The following is an 18,295-nucleotide window of genomic DNA, read 5'->3' on the forward strand; positions in this document are numbered from 1 at the left end:
TGAAACATATGCCACAGTTAGAAAAGAAATCACTTAGATAACTTGATGTGAAATCAAATGTTGAGTCTTTGTTAATCAAAATCTTCTCTTCTAAAGTCTTAAAACAATGTTACAGGAAACTCGATATTTGAATTTTAATATATTTATATAGAGAAATGATATTCAATGCAAAACTGTTGTTCCCAAAGGGCAGAAGGCAGATAGTGTGGATGAAATAAATAAGACAGATCACTCTTTTCATAATGAATCTTGACCTAGAGATATTAACAGCAAAAGCTTTTTACATTTTGAACTATACTGATATTTAAAGAGGACAAACAAGGATGCAGAGGCATTGACTTTTAACTGTTGGTGTTTCACCTGGGATTAATTATATCTTTTGATGGACAGGATTTGTCTTGGAAGCAGATATTCTGGAGAGAAATCATTGGAAAAAAATGTTGAGTGTGGAATTGTATCCTCTGAATTGGAATGAAAGCTTGTGACATTAATTTCTCATGTTATCTCAGATTAAGAAATCAAAATGTTGTATTGGTATCAAAGTGGCATAACTTCAAGTTGGAAAACTGTTCTAATTTTTATGAGTAACATCACAGAACCAGCTTCAATTTTCATATAAGTATTAAAATTTCTCTGAAAATTAACTCTTTCTTGTTAAAGTAATGGTGGTATTAATGGAGCCTTAAAAGTACTTTTTTCCAAATGTTGGTTTTCTTTCAATCTATATATTACATATTTTATTAAAGTAGTCTATTTTAAGATTTACTAATTAATCTTTTTTATATGTTCACAATATATCATAATGACAACAAGCACACTTAATAAGGAATTTAGCATTCTGGCTAACTGCTTTTTTTATAATAAGAAACACCTACCCTCATGGCAAATTTCAAGTATGTGATATAGAATCATTAAGTATAGTCACTTAACTGTGCAGTCTCCAGAATTCATCTATCTTAAGTCCTTGGCAATTACCTTTCTACTCATATCATTGACATGACTGTTTTCAGCACCTCTATATAAGTGAGAAACAATATTTGCATTTTACTTGATTTCTTTCACTTAACTTAATGCCCTCCAGGTCAACCAGTGTTAACTCAAATGGCAGTTTCCTTAATTTTAAAGATGGACCAGAATCACACACACACACACACACACACACACACACACACACACACACACATCTGGAATCCCTTCTCTTCTCTCTGTCACTCTATTCATTTATACTTTGATGGACAAGTAAACTGATTCCATATCTCATCAATTATGAATAGTGCTGAAACAATCATTTTCCTGATGGTTAAGCATGTTTAACACCTTCTTCAAATATGTATTTGTATTGATAACCCTTTTTTGAGAACACCCTATTCAGTTCATTGATACATTTATTGATTAGGTAACTTTTCAATTCTGCATTTTTATATATTCTATATATTAGTCCTCTGATACACAGTTTGCTGTAGGCTCTCTCTTCACTGTGCTGATAGTTTATTTTGCTTTGTGGAACTTTTTTTGCAATTTACAATCGCATTAGTCAGTCCTTGGGATTATTTCCTGCGCTATTTGAATCTTTCTTCAGAAAGATGTCCTGTATATATCCCATCTTTGTGTGGCTTATTTTTTATATTACTTTTCTCTCTCTCTAAAGAATTTATTAGTCCTAAACTATTTATATTTTCCAATAACTGTCTATATCCATTTTTATTGTATATGTTTAAGTTAGATTAAGTAAAAATTTGGACCTCTTTACTACATACCTGCAGCCTTCTCTGACCATGTGAGTTAAGCCATAAACCAGCCACTTGACTCTATACATGATGTTGGCTGGCTCAGGCCCACAGGCAGTAGCCTAGAACTGTATCACTGTACTACCTGAGAGGCTGCAGGATTAGGAATCTGTGTCTGGCTCTGTGTTTGTGTGTTTGGAAGATTTCTTTTTAACATGACCCCATTTTGGATGCCATATTTAACAAACTTTCTTATAGGGTTGTCTTTGGACCTCCAGCCTGCATATAATGACTTGGAGACTTATTATTAATTAAGAAAATTTATCCTTTAACTTAGCTCTTATAACTTAACCAATATTTTTTAAATCTATGCCCTGAGCTGGGCGGTGGTGGAGCATGCCTTTATTCCCAGCACTTGGGAGGCAGAGGCAGGCGGATCTCTGTGAGTTCGAGGCCAGCCTGATCTACAAGAGCTAGTTCCAGGACAGGAACCAAAAGCTACAGAGAAACCCTGTCTCGAAAAATCAAAAAAAAAAAAATCTATGCCCTGCCACATGGCTTGCCTATTCAATTGGGCACCTCCTGCCTCCTCTCTGTGTCTGACTCAAGAGCCCACCTTTCTTCTTTCCAGAGATCTATCTGTCTCCAAAAGTTCTGCTTAACCTCTTCCTTCCTAACTACTGACAATTAAGCTCTTTATTAAACCAACCAGAAAGAAGGGATCTTGGTAAAGATATGTCTTTACAGTGTAAACAGATATTCTCTAACATTTACTAATTTCAGTGTTTTAAAATTATAGATATTAAGACCAGAGTATAATAACAAGTAACTATTGCAATTGTGAAGAGTTTTGAATTAATTCCACTGGCAGCAGAAATCTCAAAACAGCCTAGTATAAACTATGTAGAGTGGTTATTAGTGATAACTCTAACAAAGATTTATAAAGAAAAGGAGAAAGCTGAGCATGGTAAATTCCAAAATATAGATTTTGAGGAGAAAGAGTACCAGGAAGTTGAATGGAGCTAAGTGTTGTGTTCAAGGAAATAAACAGATTAAGAAATAGAATAAAGGGAGTGGTGACCTCAGGACAAGATCCCAACCAGCTATTTTTCCAACTTGCAAAAAAGAACTAAAGAAAAGATTAGTACTGGGTGTGGTGGTGATCACCTTTTATCCCAACACTCAGAAGGCAGAGGCTTGTGGATCTCTGAACCAGCATGGTCTAGAGATCCAGTTTCAGGACACCCAAGCTTAGGCAGTTCTCCACCATCACAGGACCATGACAGAGTGTAGGCAGCCATGGTGCTGACCAGATCTTGATCAGAAGGCAACAGGAAGTGGGCTCAGACACTAGGTGGTATCTTGATCTTATATGCAGTCTCAAATTTGCTTCCGCAGTGACACATTTCCTCCACCAAGACCACACCTACTTCAATAAAGTCATACAACCTAATAGTACCACTCATTGTGAGATTATGGGGCCAGTTACAGTCAAACTAACACATTCTAATCCCTGGCTCCTATAAGCTTGTAACAATATAATAATGCAAAATGTGTTTAGTCCATCTTCAAAAATTCCCATAGTCTATCACAGTCTCAACAATTTCATAGATATTGATGAGGAAAATGGTTTATAATAATGTGAATATGGTTAATGGCACCAAACTAAACTTTGTAATTGAATGTGTTAAATATAGGGAGGACCATGAATGAGATTGATGGTAAACAAAGGCACCAAAAGTTGACTTTTAACAATACAGTTGGAAGATTTGTTTTGCTTCATTGGTCTTTGAATTCAGAAGCATATCGCTCTTGTTTAAATTCAAAGACTGATAACATCAACAGAAATATGAATACATGTGATGGTTCAGTGAGTTTGACATCACCTTGGGAGCTACAGGAACCTTTTTATAGAGTGATTCTCTTCCCTAACTCTGTTCATATATTCATACATAAATCCTTGGATGTGTGACTTTCTCAATTCCTACTTATTGAGAATATGGCACCTAACTTTAAGAATCAGTATCTTTTCTTTTTGTAGTGGAGATAAAATTTTCATGCTTCTCAGTTACACAGGACACCATGTGAGGTAGGCAATCATAATGGTGAAAAACAGTGTCTCTGACTTTTTAAAAATTCCTGTCCGGTAGCTAAGTGTCCTGTTTTATCTTGTTGACTAAATGGGCCATTAATGAAAATATCAAAATCCCTAATTCCTGGGTACTGTCATTTCAATCTTTAAGTAACAGTATCCTTTAACATAATCACATTTTTTTTGTGATAAGTCCACTCTCTGAATTATAAACTATACTTAAAACTACTCCGTATACTAGACCAACATCCATGAAGCTATAATTAAAAAGAGAAATTTACAAAATTTTAATAAAGGAGCTTTCAAAAGTATAGCACTCAGGTCTTATCTTAAACTTCAATGTACATACCAATTTAACATCCACCCAAGTGCATTCCTAAAATAAGTCACTGCTAATGAAGTTTGTGGGCACCAAGTGGGAGTGTGCAGATGACCTTGACTCTGTCTTGGCAAGTATTTCAACAGAAACAATTATCAGTCCTTTGGGTACTTGAGAGGCCAAAGCATTAACAGATCCTATATTATATCTGGAAGTCTATTTAAACAGTTGTTTAGAATCAAGGAAGAAGGAATTCCACAGGTTTTGTGAGCCAATGATTAGAGATGTGATAACAAGATTTGTTTAAGAAACACTGTTTGTTCTCAGTGAGTTTATACAAAGGTAAGTTACAGGAAAACTTGAGTTAGGATTGAAAGAAATTCTCTCTACACAATGTTCAAAGGCTACTAAGAAACAAAGCAGGCGCCCAGAGTGGAAAAGGAAATCAGATCCTTTCTAGCTATTCTATGCACTTACACAGTTTATAGTGCAATAAACAAATGCTTTCTGCTTTAAAATATTTGGCTTTATTTTAAATACTTTTAACTTGAAATATATTTACATATTTTAGAAACAAATATGTCTATAAATATATCTAAGGGCTTGTTTCAGAGTCAATTGTGACAATGGTAATAAAAATGAATGAAAATATGCACGCTGGAGAACTGTCTAGAGAGATGTCAGTTCACAGAGTCTGTGGGAAATTGTGCTCTATATATTCAAAGGAGAAGAAACAATAACTACACTAAACTTCAAACAAGGACATCTCTGTATTAAACTACACTGCATCGTTGCTTTATATACTTTAAGGTGATTCACTTGATTTGAACAATTTATTCTTACTGAAGTGGAACTTGTAATCTTATTGTGGATTCAAAATATAATATTTTGCTATGAAAATGAAAACATGAAACACAGTAACATTAAGTAATCTGTAGGAATAAGCAAGTAGGTGATATTGAAATGGTTGAAGTCACCTTTAAATTACTATGTTCAGTAACATCATTAAATACTCTGATTCTAAAGTCTTGTTTGTGACATCTTGAGGACTTTTCACCTTTTCCATTTTCCACACTGATAGTTTGAAGTTAGAACTTTAAGTTAAATACATTGAGAATGATCAACAACGTAGTCCCCATATACACGTCCAATGAATAAAAGGGAACCACTCAGAGACTAAGCTTATCTGAAAACCGAGTGTATTTTCCTCACTCATCTTGTGACTGAGAGGCCTTGATGCTGACCTCTCCATCCAGAATGGGGATGTTATGGGAAGGAAATTATGTTGCTTGCTTTTTGGTGGGTGTTGTGGAAAGAGGCAGAAAAGAGAAGAGAAAGAATAAAACCTCTCCTCTTTTGTAGAAACACTGCCATGCTAGTGAAAGTCCACATGTGTAGAAATTAAAAGAAAACATTTTTGGATAACATCAACATTTCCACCAGTTATCAATGAAAACTTTAAATTGACTGAATTGATTGGATGTATACCAAAAACAGAAAATCTATTTTCTTAGGAAGCCCTCTCCTAGACAAGCTTACCTCATGTAACTCTATTAAAAACAGTGAGTGCCCAGCAGAATTTTACCTAACCCTGAACATAATCCTAAATGAGGAAATAGTTCAACATGTAGGAAAAATTTATGAAATACTGTGAGGACACAGAAGGACTTTGGAGCCTTTACATGTACAAAGAGTGGGATCACGAAAGAAGGGACGTTGGAAGTCGGGCAGAAAAGCTGCTGTTCTAGAATTAATTATACGCAGTGAGCTGTAAAAAGATTTTTTTTTGTCATCCCAAAAGTAACTCTCCCTGCAGTTCTGTCTGTCCCTGGTTCATGAACCTCATATAGTATACAGAGAAATCATACAGGAGTTTTACATCCAGTGAGGCTTTTGTTCTTTAGTGTCCCAATGAATTTCATGCACAGTGTGTTCCTAGATTTTAACATTCACATTCATGTGCAAATGTAGTTTCAAATAAGTTGAGATTCATATTTTCCCACAAGAAAAAAAAACAATGAAGAAAGTCAGGTTTGAGATTATTCCTAGGGTTATTTTTTTTAAGGTTGACACCTAAACTTCAGCCAACAAGCATAATAAGATTTTGTTTGGTTGTGGTGTTATAATAAAGTATTAGTAGTAAGCTAACCTACTCCCATCTTCAAAATTGCCTGAAAGTGATATTAAGTGTAAAAGTAAATGTAGCTTTTCTATTTCAGCAGTTACAACAATGAGATAACAAAGTATTTCAGTTTAGTTTTACAATAACATTAATGGGACACCATCTTTTTTTCAGATGACCATATGGCCACAGCCTGCACTAAACCAATGAAAGGATGAACAATGTCACAGAATTCATTCTCCTGGGCTTGACTCAAGACCCAGATCTGAAGAAACTCTTATTTATTGTGTGCTTAGTAATCTATGTGATCACACTGGCAGGTAACACGCTCATCTCAGTCACCATCTTCATCAGCCCAGCCCTGGCTACTCCCATGTACTTTTTTCTGTCCTACTTGTCCATCAAAGATGGTTTCTACTCTTCTTCCATAGCACCCAAAATGATCTACGACCTGATCTCTGAGAGGAGCAGCATATCCTTCAATGGCTGCATGACACAGCTTTTTGCTGAGCATTTTTTTGCTGCAGCTGAAATCATCTTGCTGATTTCCATGGCCTATGATCGCTATGTAGCCATTTGTAAGCCTTTGCACTATATGACCATCATGAGCCGACCTGTGTGTATATTCCTGGTGAGGGCTGCTGTAATCCTGGGATTCATCCATGGAGGAATACAGATTTTATTTATGGCCCAATTACCGTTCTGTGGCCCAAATATCATTGACCACTTTATGTGTGATTTAATACCACTCCTCGAGTTGGCCTGCACTGACACTCACAATCTTGGGCCTCTGATTGCTGCCAACAGTGGGTCACTCTGTTTGCTCATTTTCTCTATGCTGGTTGCTTCCTATATAGCCATCCTTCACTCCCTGAGGAATCACAGTTCAGAAGGTCGTCGCAAGGCCCTGTCTACCTGTGCTTCTCACATAACTGTCGTTGTCTTATTCTTTGTACCTTGTTCTTACCTGTACCTAAGGCCTATGACTTCCTTCCCCACTGACAAAGCCGTGACTGTATTTTGTACCCTGGTGACACCTATGTTGAACCCTTTAATCTATACCCTCAGAAATGAAGAGGTCAAAAAGGTTATGAAGAAGCTCTGGGGTCAAATGTGCAAAGCTGGTGATGCATAAACCTGGGGATTTGTGTGTTTAAAAAATATCTAGAGCTGTTTTATGGACACTTGTTCTCTTTCTTAAATGATTAAAATGATGACAGTGAATTATATCCTATCTGAACCAAATTTTCATTGAATAGTAACTATATCTCTGAATGGAGTTCAGCGTGACAATCCATGTAGATAATATATATGTGAAATTATGGTGATAAACATTTCTATCCCATCTAATGACCATGGCTTCTTTGTGTTGTAAAATTTTAAGCTTCTCTCTAGTTCTTTATGAAACATATAATAAATTGTTGTGAACCATGTTCAGCCCAGTGTTTAGTATGTCCTCCTCTGATATACATGTATTTTGGTTTCTGTTATTCAACCTTACAATATTCCTTTGTTTTCTGTTGTCCTAGTATCTATGAGCACTATTCTACTCTCAACTCTAATGGGATAAAACTGTATGGCTTTTGCATTTGAGCAAGAACTTCCAGCATTTGGCTTTCTGTGCTTGGCTATTTCCCTTATATCACATCATCCATGGATAAATACAGCTTTTATTCCTGGCTCAGTTACTATTTTTGGCCCAAATATTATTGATCACTTTATGTGTGATTTTATGCCACTTCTGGAATTGGCCTGCCCTGAAACCTCCTTGGTCCACTGATTGTTGCCTATAGTGGATCACTGTGTTTACTCACTTTTTGTATGCTTATTCCTTCTTCTGTGGTCAATCTTCATTCCTTGTTCATTTTTTGAGGAAATACAGTTCTGAAGGGCATCACAAAACCCTCTCTACCTGCGTTTAAAGATTTAAAGCTTGGCACTATTATCCTAGACAACTACCCATGGCTGGGAAGGTCATGGACCCTAGAGGAAAGCCTACTGCTTCTACTTTCTTAAACCAATATAATCTCTAACAGGATTCCAAATAATTTTTAAAAACTTTTTAGTAATTCTTTGTAGATGTCACATCATGCATTCTGAACATATTTACCTCTGGCCCCTTTGCATTTGCCCTCTGCCCTTGAAAACTTCATCCCCCAAACAAAACAAAATTTAAAAGAGAAACCCAAAACCAACCAACCAACAAATCAATCAAACAAACAAAAAAATTGCAGTGCAGAAGCTGTAGTATGGCCCAGTGAGTCATGCAGTATACCTTTTAGTCCATACATCTTTACTCACAAGTGTTCATTGCTATGAGACATTGGTTTGGTTCAAGATGTAAATTAAACAGATACCTGTGTATAAAAGGGGGTGGAAAAATTGTTAGAGTTCAAGGTGGCCAATAACCTCAAGAAGGTAGTGTTTTCCAGACAGGAAAAGGTAGATGCCCAACTCACAGAGATTGTGTCAGCATGCGCATAACATCTGTACATATGCTTATGCTAGACAAAAATCCCAGCATGGACAGGGAGAGATGGCTATGAAGCTTCAATCCTCTCTAAAAAGCTACTGGTATTTGATTGCTGCTGGGTAAAGGAAAGTCAGTTTTCTTTAATGGAGTGACACCTGCCATAAGGACTACACTGTAGGGAAGGACCCATGCTAGGGACCAATACAAAACAAATTACATTTTTTTGGTTTATTTGCTTGAGAGAGGGGGAGGTGAGGGAGAGAGAGAATGAGTTGAACTCTTAAAATTAAGGGAGTAAAAAAGTAGGGAGAACCTGGCAGAAGTTGGGGGGAGGGGAATGGATATAATAAAATATATTATATGAAATTGCCAAAGAACAAATAAAGGCTTAGGAGTTGAAGAGATGGTTCATAGGTTAAGAGCACTTTCTATTTTTGCAGGGTACCTGAGTCCAGTTTGTGGTATCTCAAATCAGGCAACTTATAGCTGCTTATAACCCTAGTGCCTTGGGAATCATCATTGGTTGGGCTACTACAGGCACCTGCATATGTGTGATTACACCTAAACCAGGCAGGCACACACACAAATAAAATTAAATATTTTAAAAAATTAGAGCCTGTGATCTCCCCCTTACTTGACTATTGTTAGGCATAGTCTTGTGTGCACCCAGTACAGGTAGCTACATTTAGTGTGAGTTAATAATTGCAATTGTATGGATTCTAGGTAATAGTATTTTGTGGCTCTTCACCCTATCTTCCAACTCTTAAAAACTTCACCTCTTCTGTAATGTTTTCTGAACCTTATAGGGGTGATATTAATGCCTGTTTCATGTTTGACTAAACACATTTGTCACTTACTCTGTGTCTTAAGCAGTCATGGGTGGCTGCATTCACTGCCATTCATTGTAAAGTGAAGATCCTCTGATTGAGACTGGGAACCACTTTTGTCTATGAGTATTTAGGTATTTAGACAGTTTGCTACTGTCATTTTGTTTATGCCTTGTTTATACGTTTCTCACCTGGGCCTACTACCTCTTAAGGTTTGGACTATTAGCCAGGCTCACAGTACCAATCCTTGATCCCCCTTCTTCCCTGAGGAGTAAGCCTGGGCTTTAACCAAAGAGCAGTTGGTTACTCACACCACAGTCACTTTTAGCTATTCAAATAACATTCACTAAAGAAAAACTCGAGAGATAAATTCTTCAGACTCTAATTTCAGGTTGATGATTAGCTCAGTGCGGTAGATGAATTTCTAACCAGTCTTATTCACCTTAAGAAGGATAGTAAGATGATGTGATTAGTGTTTGACATTTTGGCAATGGCTTTTAAAATTAATTGTCCTTCCCTTGTGAAAATGGCAGAGGGTGGAGTTACTGCTAGTATCAAGTTCATGTATTTATATTCTAAGAATTTAAGCCTGAAAGTGCAAACTGCTAGGATTTCCGGCCAGAGTCCTCAACAAAGGTAGAGTCTTTCCTCTCAGTCACACACTGCAGTTGCAACTGGAATCTGAGAGGAAGAAGTCTGACGCTCAAGGACCAACTATGCCACTCGGAGCTTCCCAACCATGCTCTAAAAGTCTAAGTGAATGCTTGTAAACAATGGCTGCAGGAGGGTTCACACCCAAGGAATGCTTTCTCAGATGCTGGTACCTGGAAATCCGTCTTGCTTGCTTTTTTTTTTTTAATGATGACCTAGTTCCTAGTGTCCAGATTGCCAGTATTGGGCAAAGCACTGGATGAAAACTAATAAACCTTATGATTTCTCACAGAGAACTAGGTGAATCAGTGCTGCAGGAACCATTCCTGTGTTTTTAACATCAGAGGCCAAGAATTTGAAAGAGAGTGGGGTGAGGGTTTATGGGAGGGTTTGGAGTGAGGAAAGGGAGGAAAAATATAAATAAGTTATAATCTCAAGAAATAAAAAATGAAAAACTTGTATTTAAACATAGTATCAGCATATCTACTCTTTGGGACAGTGCATCATTGGCTGAAATGAGAAATCTCAGATCTGCAAGTAACATAAATATTGGTAAGTAGAATAAACATGGATTTTCTTTTCTTATTTTTAAATTATATTTTATGATTTTCTTTTACATAAACACCATTTTTAATTGTAAATGAACATGACAATTGTGCTGGCTGCAAAAATTTTTCAATGAGGCAAATTCTGAAAGAGTCTATTTTAAGTATCGTTGCATCTATGATAAGGGTAGTTTTCAACTTTGTATGGAATCATGCGAACTGAGCCCTCTCCCTTGATAGTCTGTAAGAATGACCAAAGATATTTATTTGCCAGTGTTTTCTTCTGTTGTTGTTTGGTGTGGGAAGACCTTTTGTATATGTATTGTTTTTGTTGATTAATGAATAAAGAAGTTCTTGGGCCTGAGGCAGGGCAGAATTGAGTTACGCAGGAAAACTAAACTGAATGCTGGGAGAAAATAGGTGGAGTCAGAGAGACGCCACATAGCTGTGGAGACAGATGCCCAGTTTACTGATAAACAACGAGCCTCATGGTAAAATACAGAACAGTGAAAATGGGTTAATTTAAGATATAAGACTAACAATAAGCTTAAGTGCTTGACCAAGCAGTATTGTAATTTGCGGCGAACTCCCTGACCAGCAGGAAGGAACAGCCACCAGACGAGGATTCTTCCCAAATCACGCTTTATTGGAGCCTTTTGGTTATAGGGAGAGCAGAAAGCAAGGGGCCCAGAGCTCTGAGCGGCAGCTGCTTATATAGGGATTCTGCCTAGCAACCTTTGATACTTTGACTGCTTTTCTGGAGACCCACCGGCCAGAAAGAAAGCAGGGGAACATCCCTGTCAATTACAGACCACAAGGAAGTTCCCCTGCCAGTCAGGGGAAGTGTGGGCAGCTAGATCACAACAACTCATCCTGTTTTCTAGTGGAAGAACTGCAACCTTTATTATGGTATCAAGCGAGGCCGGGGCCAAATGCCATCTTGTAATGGCAGCCACTCAAATCTGCTCCCAGCAGTAATTAATATAATTTCTGTGTGATTATTTCAGGTGTCGGTGGCCGGGAATGAACAAGCAGCCTCTACCAACAGTTGTTAATGCTAAGGGCTATAATTATCAAGCGAATTTGATAAAACTTTGGATTTAATGTTGTTTATATTTCAAAAGTTGCTTGAAATGTTACCTATTTAAAAATGCATCTAGATTGGTAAGGTGAAAGTCTGGCAAGCAGAGTTTGATTCCTGGAACCCATGAAAAGGTGGAGAGGAGTAAACTTACTCCACAGGTGTCCTCTGGCTTCCCACGTGCACACACACACACACACACACACACACACACACACACTCCAATTATAAAGATTCTTCTTCAGATTATTCTATGTCCATTCTCTCCAAATTTTCCTCTTCATTTTGTCTTGTTTCCTATCAGTCTTTTATTTCCCTATTTTCTTTCTTCTTTCTTGTTCTCATTTGTTCTGTTTTTCCGTTCCCCTATCCATACACATTACTTGCATTATCTTCAAGTATTTTACAGATTCTAGGCCAGCTCTGTAGTTACAAACACAAACTAAGCATTTATCTGCTTAATAAACTTGGTTTAATGTAATTGTTTCCATCTTTGTCTACAGTATCCGAGATGGAAGAAAGGCTTTATCTATGGATTGGCATATGACTTTAACAAATTAATCCAGAAATGCATAACTTCAACATAACTAAGAAAAACAAATCAAATACGTTTTGTTGTGAAGGGTGTTTTTGTTCTTCCTTTTAACAAGATAAACTTCCCTTTTAACATTCCTTCTTTTCTGTCTTTTTCAGAAAATTGAGGATTAATCCCATGACTAGCCCCTGCTTTCATTCATATTCTTTCTCTTTTAGGAATATTCAGAGACTATTTTAGAAAAAAAAGTTTTCTTTATTAATACTTCAATGAGAACTAGAAAATTATGCATCAAAATAAAACAGTAAATTAAACACAATTTTAATTCTAAGTTTAGGTATATTTTCTCTTTAGGTTGATAGGTCTAAAACTAAAATATAAAATATTATGTAGTTATTAATAATAGAATCAGTACTCCAAAATAAACACCTGGAGTTTTAAGATCATTGATCATTCTTTTTATTAAATCATTTTAAATTTTCTTTTCTCTTTCCCACTTTCTTTCTCATTTGCCCCTTTTCTTTCCCTTTCTTTCAGTAAATCCCTTGAGCATTTATGTTTTTGCCAGTACTGGGAATATAGCGAAAATAAGAGAAACTACAATGCTGTAAGCAGGACCTTTGCATTAAGAATCCTACTGTTGAGTGTCGAGAGTTGAGCATGAGACTGTGTTACAGTTGCTGTAATGGACATTTATCACAACCTCTGAACTTACATACTGAAGAAACTAAGAAGCTCCCAGACAGGTAAGGCAGGAAAAAGAAGGCCCATGAAAGTGTCTGTGTGTCCTTTATTCTTTTATAGAACATAAAACTAGAAAAATGGTATGTTTACAAACTTTCAGCTAAGACACATGGGATTTTGTGTAGATTTTATGTGCTACATGGATTGTACCCAATCCAGACCGTAGATTGGCTATTAAAACTTTATGAATCACAGTGTTCTTAGTTGATTTTAAAAATAACATTTTTGAGTAAACTTAAAAAAATTGAAAACATCTGAGGAAATTATAAATAAAATAAACATTTTCACTGTTACATGTGTAACATAAAAAAATGAAACAGTTGTTATGACATAGTACTTGCTTTAAGTTTTTATTCTTCAGAATTTTATACTTGTGTACAATTAAATCTGATCATATTTGTCTCCTTCCCATATCCTCCTCAACGGGCTCCCTCCCAACTTTATAAATTTTTTATTACCCACTGAGTTCATTTAGTGGTTTTTCAAATGTAGGATGGTATGGGGCAAAAAGAAACCAAAAGCAACAACTCAGTCAGAGTTTAAGTCTTGTGTCTCATTTATGTTTAGAACTTTCACCTGTCACTTCAGCTGAATGGATAGAGAAGATGAATAATATAACCGAATTCATCCTTATTGGCTTGACTCAAAATATGCAGCTTCAGATATTTTCATTTGTTGTGTTTTTCATTGTTTATCTCCTCACCCTGGTTGGCAACATGCTTATCATCGTCACTGTCAGCAGCAGCAGGGCCCTGGGATCTCCGATGTACTTCTTTCTCTCTTTCCTGTCTATGATTGATGGCTGCTGCTCCTCATCCATGACTCCTAAGATGCTGGCTGACTCTTTCTCTGTGAGGAAAACCATTTCTTTCAGTGGATGTATGACTCAAGTCTTTGCTGAGCATTTTTTCGGTGCTGCTGAGATCATTCTTCTCACAGTGATGGCTTATGATCGCTATGTGGCCATTTGTAAACCCCTGCACTACGCAATCATCATGAACAGATTTGTGTGTAGCCTCTTGGTGGGAGTGGCCTGGGCTGGAGGTTTTATTCATGCAACCATTCAGATCCTCTTCATGGTTTGGCTGCCTTTCTGTGGCCCCAATGTCATAGACCACTTTATGTGTGATCTGACCCCACTGTTGAAACTTGTCTGCATGGACACACATACTCTGGGTCTCTTTGTTGCTGCCAACAGTGGCTTCATCTGTCTGCTAAACTTTGTACTTCTGATTATCTCTTATATAGTCATCTTAAATGCTCTGAAATCTCACAGCAAGGAGAGAAGGTACAAAGCCCTCTCCACCTGTGTCTCTCATATCACTGTGGTCATCTTATTCTTCGTACCTTGCATATTTGTGTATCTGCGCCCAGTAACAACCTTCTCTATTGATAAAGCTGCAGCTGTATTTTATACAATGATAGCTCCTATGTTAAACCCCTTAATTTATACCCTCAGAAATGCTGAGGTAAAAAATGCTATGAGGAAATTCTTGGGCAAAAGTTGACTTCAATGGAAAAAGAATCAAATAACATAAATCATCTTTCAAATGGTATAGAGAAAAATTACTCTTAAGATTCTGAGTTTGGTGAGCACTATATGTTAAAGTGTGTACTATAATATGTCAAACATTCTGAGGAAGAATTGTACATTAAATTATGATTATAAAAATATCTCACTTAGATTTATTCATTGTTCATTTGCTTGCCAAACTTCAGTCTGCTGTGAGAGTTGGTTAAGGTTCTTGCTCAAGTGTATGGGCTAAGGACACCACTCTAGTAGTCTGAGGTTGAAGGGCTGTTGTTGACAGACATATCTTAATTTGTGGTAGATTTTTCTGGATTTAACCAAGGAAATTCCCTATATATACACTTTGAGAATTAATATACCTGCCTATTAAAATATTACATTGTTAAATAATCTTAGGTTATATCTTTCATAACAAAAACACTCCTTGCCACCTCCAACACATGGGAGAACTGACCTTGGGGACGTGAGAAGAGAAAAGAAGAGCTAGCTTATCCTGCCCCTCAACAAATGTAGCAATCTGGAGAGTAGGTCCTGCACCTCACCCAGGCAAAACAGTAGAGCTGGACTTGGTGTGAGTACAGGTTAACTGAGCCTGAGGGTGTGAAAGCAGAAGAACTAATCTCACTCATTTCTGTCTGCTACATTGGGTGAGCTAGCTGGGGCAGTGCTGGAGAATTTGCCTGGGTTGTAACAATGAGGGGAAGGATGGCAGGCTGACAAACTCAGCTACTACCCAGGCCCAGAACCAGGACTACAAGGTAGCCCATTACAATACCCACCTCATCTATAAACTGCTGGAGCATGTGAAGGGCCAGATCTGCAGACCCAAAATTACAGGATCTCCATGACACAAGGCAACAATAGGATATTCAAGAGGACTCCAAGTGAAGGCTCAGTATCAATGGTGTAGCAGAGACCAATGATTCATTGCAATGTATAAAGATGTATAGAATAAAGGGTATACTGTTTGACCCACTGGGCCACACTACTATTTCAATGCTGAGATTTTAAAAATTTATTTATTTATTTATTGGCTTTTTAGTCTTATTGTTTTATTTCTGAATTTTGTTTGGGGAGCTTGCAAGGACTGGGTGGAAATGAGGGGTGGGGAGATGAGTGGGATCAGGATATATTATGTGAAATCCACAACAAATCAATAAAAAGTTAAAAAAGAAAGTATCTCCCTAAAAATGATGATAATCACAAACTTGTCTTCTTGAATCATAGAATAAAAGTCTGCATCCTTACTTCTATTTATTCTATAGTTAAAATCCTATATCTTATAAGTCTTTGAATACTTATGTCAATCCATTCTCATTGTTTAAATCACCACATACAACTTTAACATTTTTCAATAACATTTCACCATTGAGCATCTTATTTGCTTTATAAATTCTGTGAAAGTAAAGACGTTGGCTACTTCACAAACTACTTTGTTTGTAATACCTAGACTTGGTATAACACAAACATTCGCTAAGTAAATGATCATCAAGTCCATTTGGCACTGAAGAACAAATTCATTTTAAAAAGAGATATTTGAGAGAGGAGTGGGGGGAAGGGGAGAGGAGTGGGGGGAGGAGGAGAGGAGTGGGAGGAGGGGGAGGAAAATGGGAGGCTGGGAGGAGGCGGAAATTTTTTTTCAATAAAAAAATAGAAGAAAAAACTAACAAAAAAGAGATATTTGATAACTGCTTTGTTTATAACATTGATCACATTTAATTCTTGCTAATAAATAGAAATGGAGACATTAAAATCAGTTTATTATACCATCCAGGGTTCTTATTTAATTACACAGGATCATCTGTTGCAAATTTAAGTAGGAGGGATTTATCATGTGTAACATATTGGCCTACAAAGCAGCTGTAAGGCTGGGATTGCACAGTGAAAGAACTATCAGGAACAACTTGCTGAGGTCCATTTGGTAGAGTAGGTGTTCTGGAGGATGTGTTGCTAGTGTTGAGACATTGACCTTGTGCTCACAGATATGTGTCTGAATAATACTATGTTAGTATTGTACAGAGTACAAAAAACACACCCACTACCATAGTCCATACAGTGTACAATGGTCCATATCCACTATGATAGTATAATACAGAATACAAAAAGCACACCCACTATCATAGTCATACAGTGTACAATGGTCCATATCCACTATTTTAGTATCGTACCGAGTACAAAAAACACACCCACTACCATGGTTATACAGAGTACAATGGTCCATATCCACTATGTTAGTATTGTACAGAGTACAAAAAAACACACCCACTACCATAGTCATACAGTGTACAATGGTCCATATCCACTATGTTAGTATTGTACAGAGTACGAAAAGCAAGCACATCCACTACCATGGCATCATACACAGTACAAAATACACATCATCTGTCCTAGCATCATACAGAGTTGTTTCACTAAAGTGAACATCTCCTAAGCTACCCCAATTCACTTGCTCCTGGACTGATTACATCTGTTGATCTCTACTTCCTTCAAAGTTTTTCCTTTAAAAAATAGCAAGGAAATGGAGTCAGGTCAGATCATCAATGGATGAATGGATAGTGAATATTGTACATACACACAATGAATTTTTATTTACCCATAAAGAAAAATGAAATTATGAAACATTTATGAAAATGGACAGGAACTGTAATAAATATTGAAAGTGACTCAGTCTAGGAAAGAAAAGGATCACATGTTCTCTCTCATATGTATGTCTTAGTTTCAGATATTTATATATGTGTACATGTGAGTGAGCAAGGGAAAATTCCAGGAAATAGAAAGGGGTCATGAGAGCGTGGGAAAGCATACTTCAAGGGGAAAGTGCTTAGGAAGGTTAAGGGAAACATATGGTGCAAAATTCAAATGAGTCTAAATAATTTAAGCAGGGCTTTGGGAGAGCAGGAATGGAGAAAGAAAGGAAGGGAAGGTCAAGAACAACTAAGAATTATATGGAAATGTCATCAGGAAACTTGCTAATTTGTAAACCAATTAAAAATATAAAAAACTGAAAATGCTAAAAGTGGACTGAGAATTTCTCTTCTCATCTCCTTTCCTCTCTTCTTCCAATCTTGTTTTCTTTTCTTTCATTTCCTCCAATCCTCCTCCCCCTCTTCTTTGTGGCTCCCTTCTATTTTTTTTTTCATTTATTTATTCCTTCAAGGCTGGAGATCGAAACCAAGGCGTTGTTCTGGTGGTTTTCCAATGCTTCACTTTGCTGTATATAAGCTTACCTTAGCCTTTTATAATCATTGATCTGCCAACATAAAAAAATGGTTCCCATCTCACCTATCAATTTCAGCTTAAGTATCACTTTTAAAATAATCTTTTATAATTACCTTAGTCATAGTTTACCTCACTGTTTTCTGTCATAATACTTGAATTGTTGTTTTATTAGCATAAAACCAATCATAGATTATAGTTATATTTTAAAAGCTACTCCCATCTTTATTTTAAGAGGCCACGACCTTGAAAGAGAGCAAGGAGAAGCATATGCGAGAGTTTGAGGGAGTATTCCACTTTGGAGGGGGGAGATATAATTATATAATAATCTCAAAGATAGACTAAAAGACCCTAAACTTGAGAAAGAAAAATTTTAAAAAGCACAAAAAGATATAAAGACAGTGCAAATAAGATTATATATATTTTTTTAAT

The 18,295-nt window shown here is 36.7% G+C and overlaps 2 protein-coding genes across 2 annotated transcripts; both read left to right on the plus strand.

Annotated features, from left to right (window-relative positions):
• The first annotated feature begins 6,471 nt into the window (after positions 1–6,471).
• LOC126495629 (olfactory receptor 4C45-like) lies at positions 6,472–7,395 on the plus strand. Its single transcript, XM_050133229.1, has one exon. The coding sequence runs from the start codon at positions 6,475–6,477 to the stop codon at positions 7,393–7,395; it is 921 nt and encodes a 306-aa protein (XP_049989186.1). The 5' UTR covers positions 6,472–6,474.
• A 6,320-nt stretch (positions 7,396–13,715) lies between these two features.
• On the plus strand, positions 13,716–14,624 carry LOC126495622 (olfactory receptor 4C12-like). The gene has a single exon (XM_050133221.1). It carries the CDS (start codon positions 13,722–13,724, stop codon positions 14,622–14,624), a length of 903 nt encoding a protein of 300 aa, XP_049989178.1. The 5' UTR covers positions 13,716–13,721.
• The last annotated feature ends 3,671 nt before the right edge of the window (positions 14,625–18,295 follow it).

This window comes from Alexandromys fortis, unplaced genomic scaffold, assembly GCF_014885135.2.
Source record: "Alexandromys fortis isolate MF-2015 unplaced genomic scaffold, M_Fortis_MF-2015_v1.1 scaffold_520, whole genome shotgun sequence".
Classification (NCBI taxonomy): domain Eukaryota; kingdom Metazoa; phylum Chordata; class Mammalia; order Rodentia; family Cricetidae; genus Alexandromys; species Alexandromys fortis.

What these genes read in the sequence shown, in the direction of transcription:
- LOC126495629 (XM_050133229.1), top strand. Translation starts at nt 6,475, where the DNA reads ATGAACAATGTCACAGAATTCATTCTCCTGGGCTTGACTCAAGACCCA.
- LOC126495622 (XM_050133221.1), top strand. Translation starts at nt 13,722, where the DNA reads ATGAATAATATAACCGAATTCATCCTTATTGGCTTGACTCAAAATATG.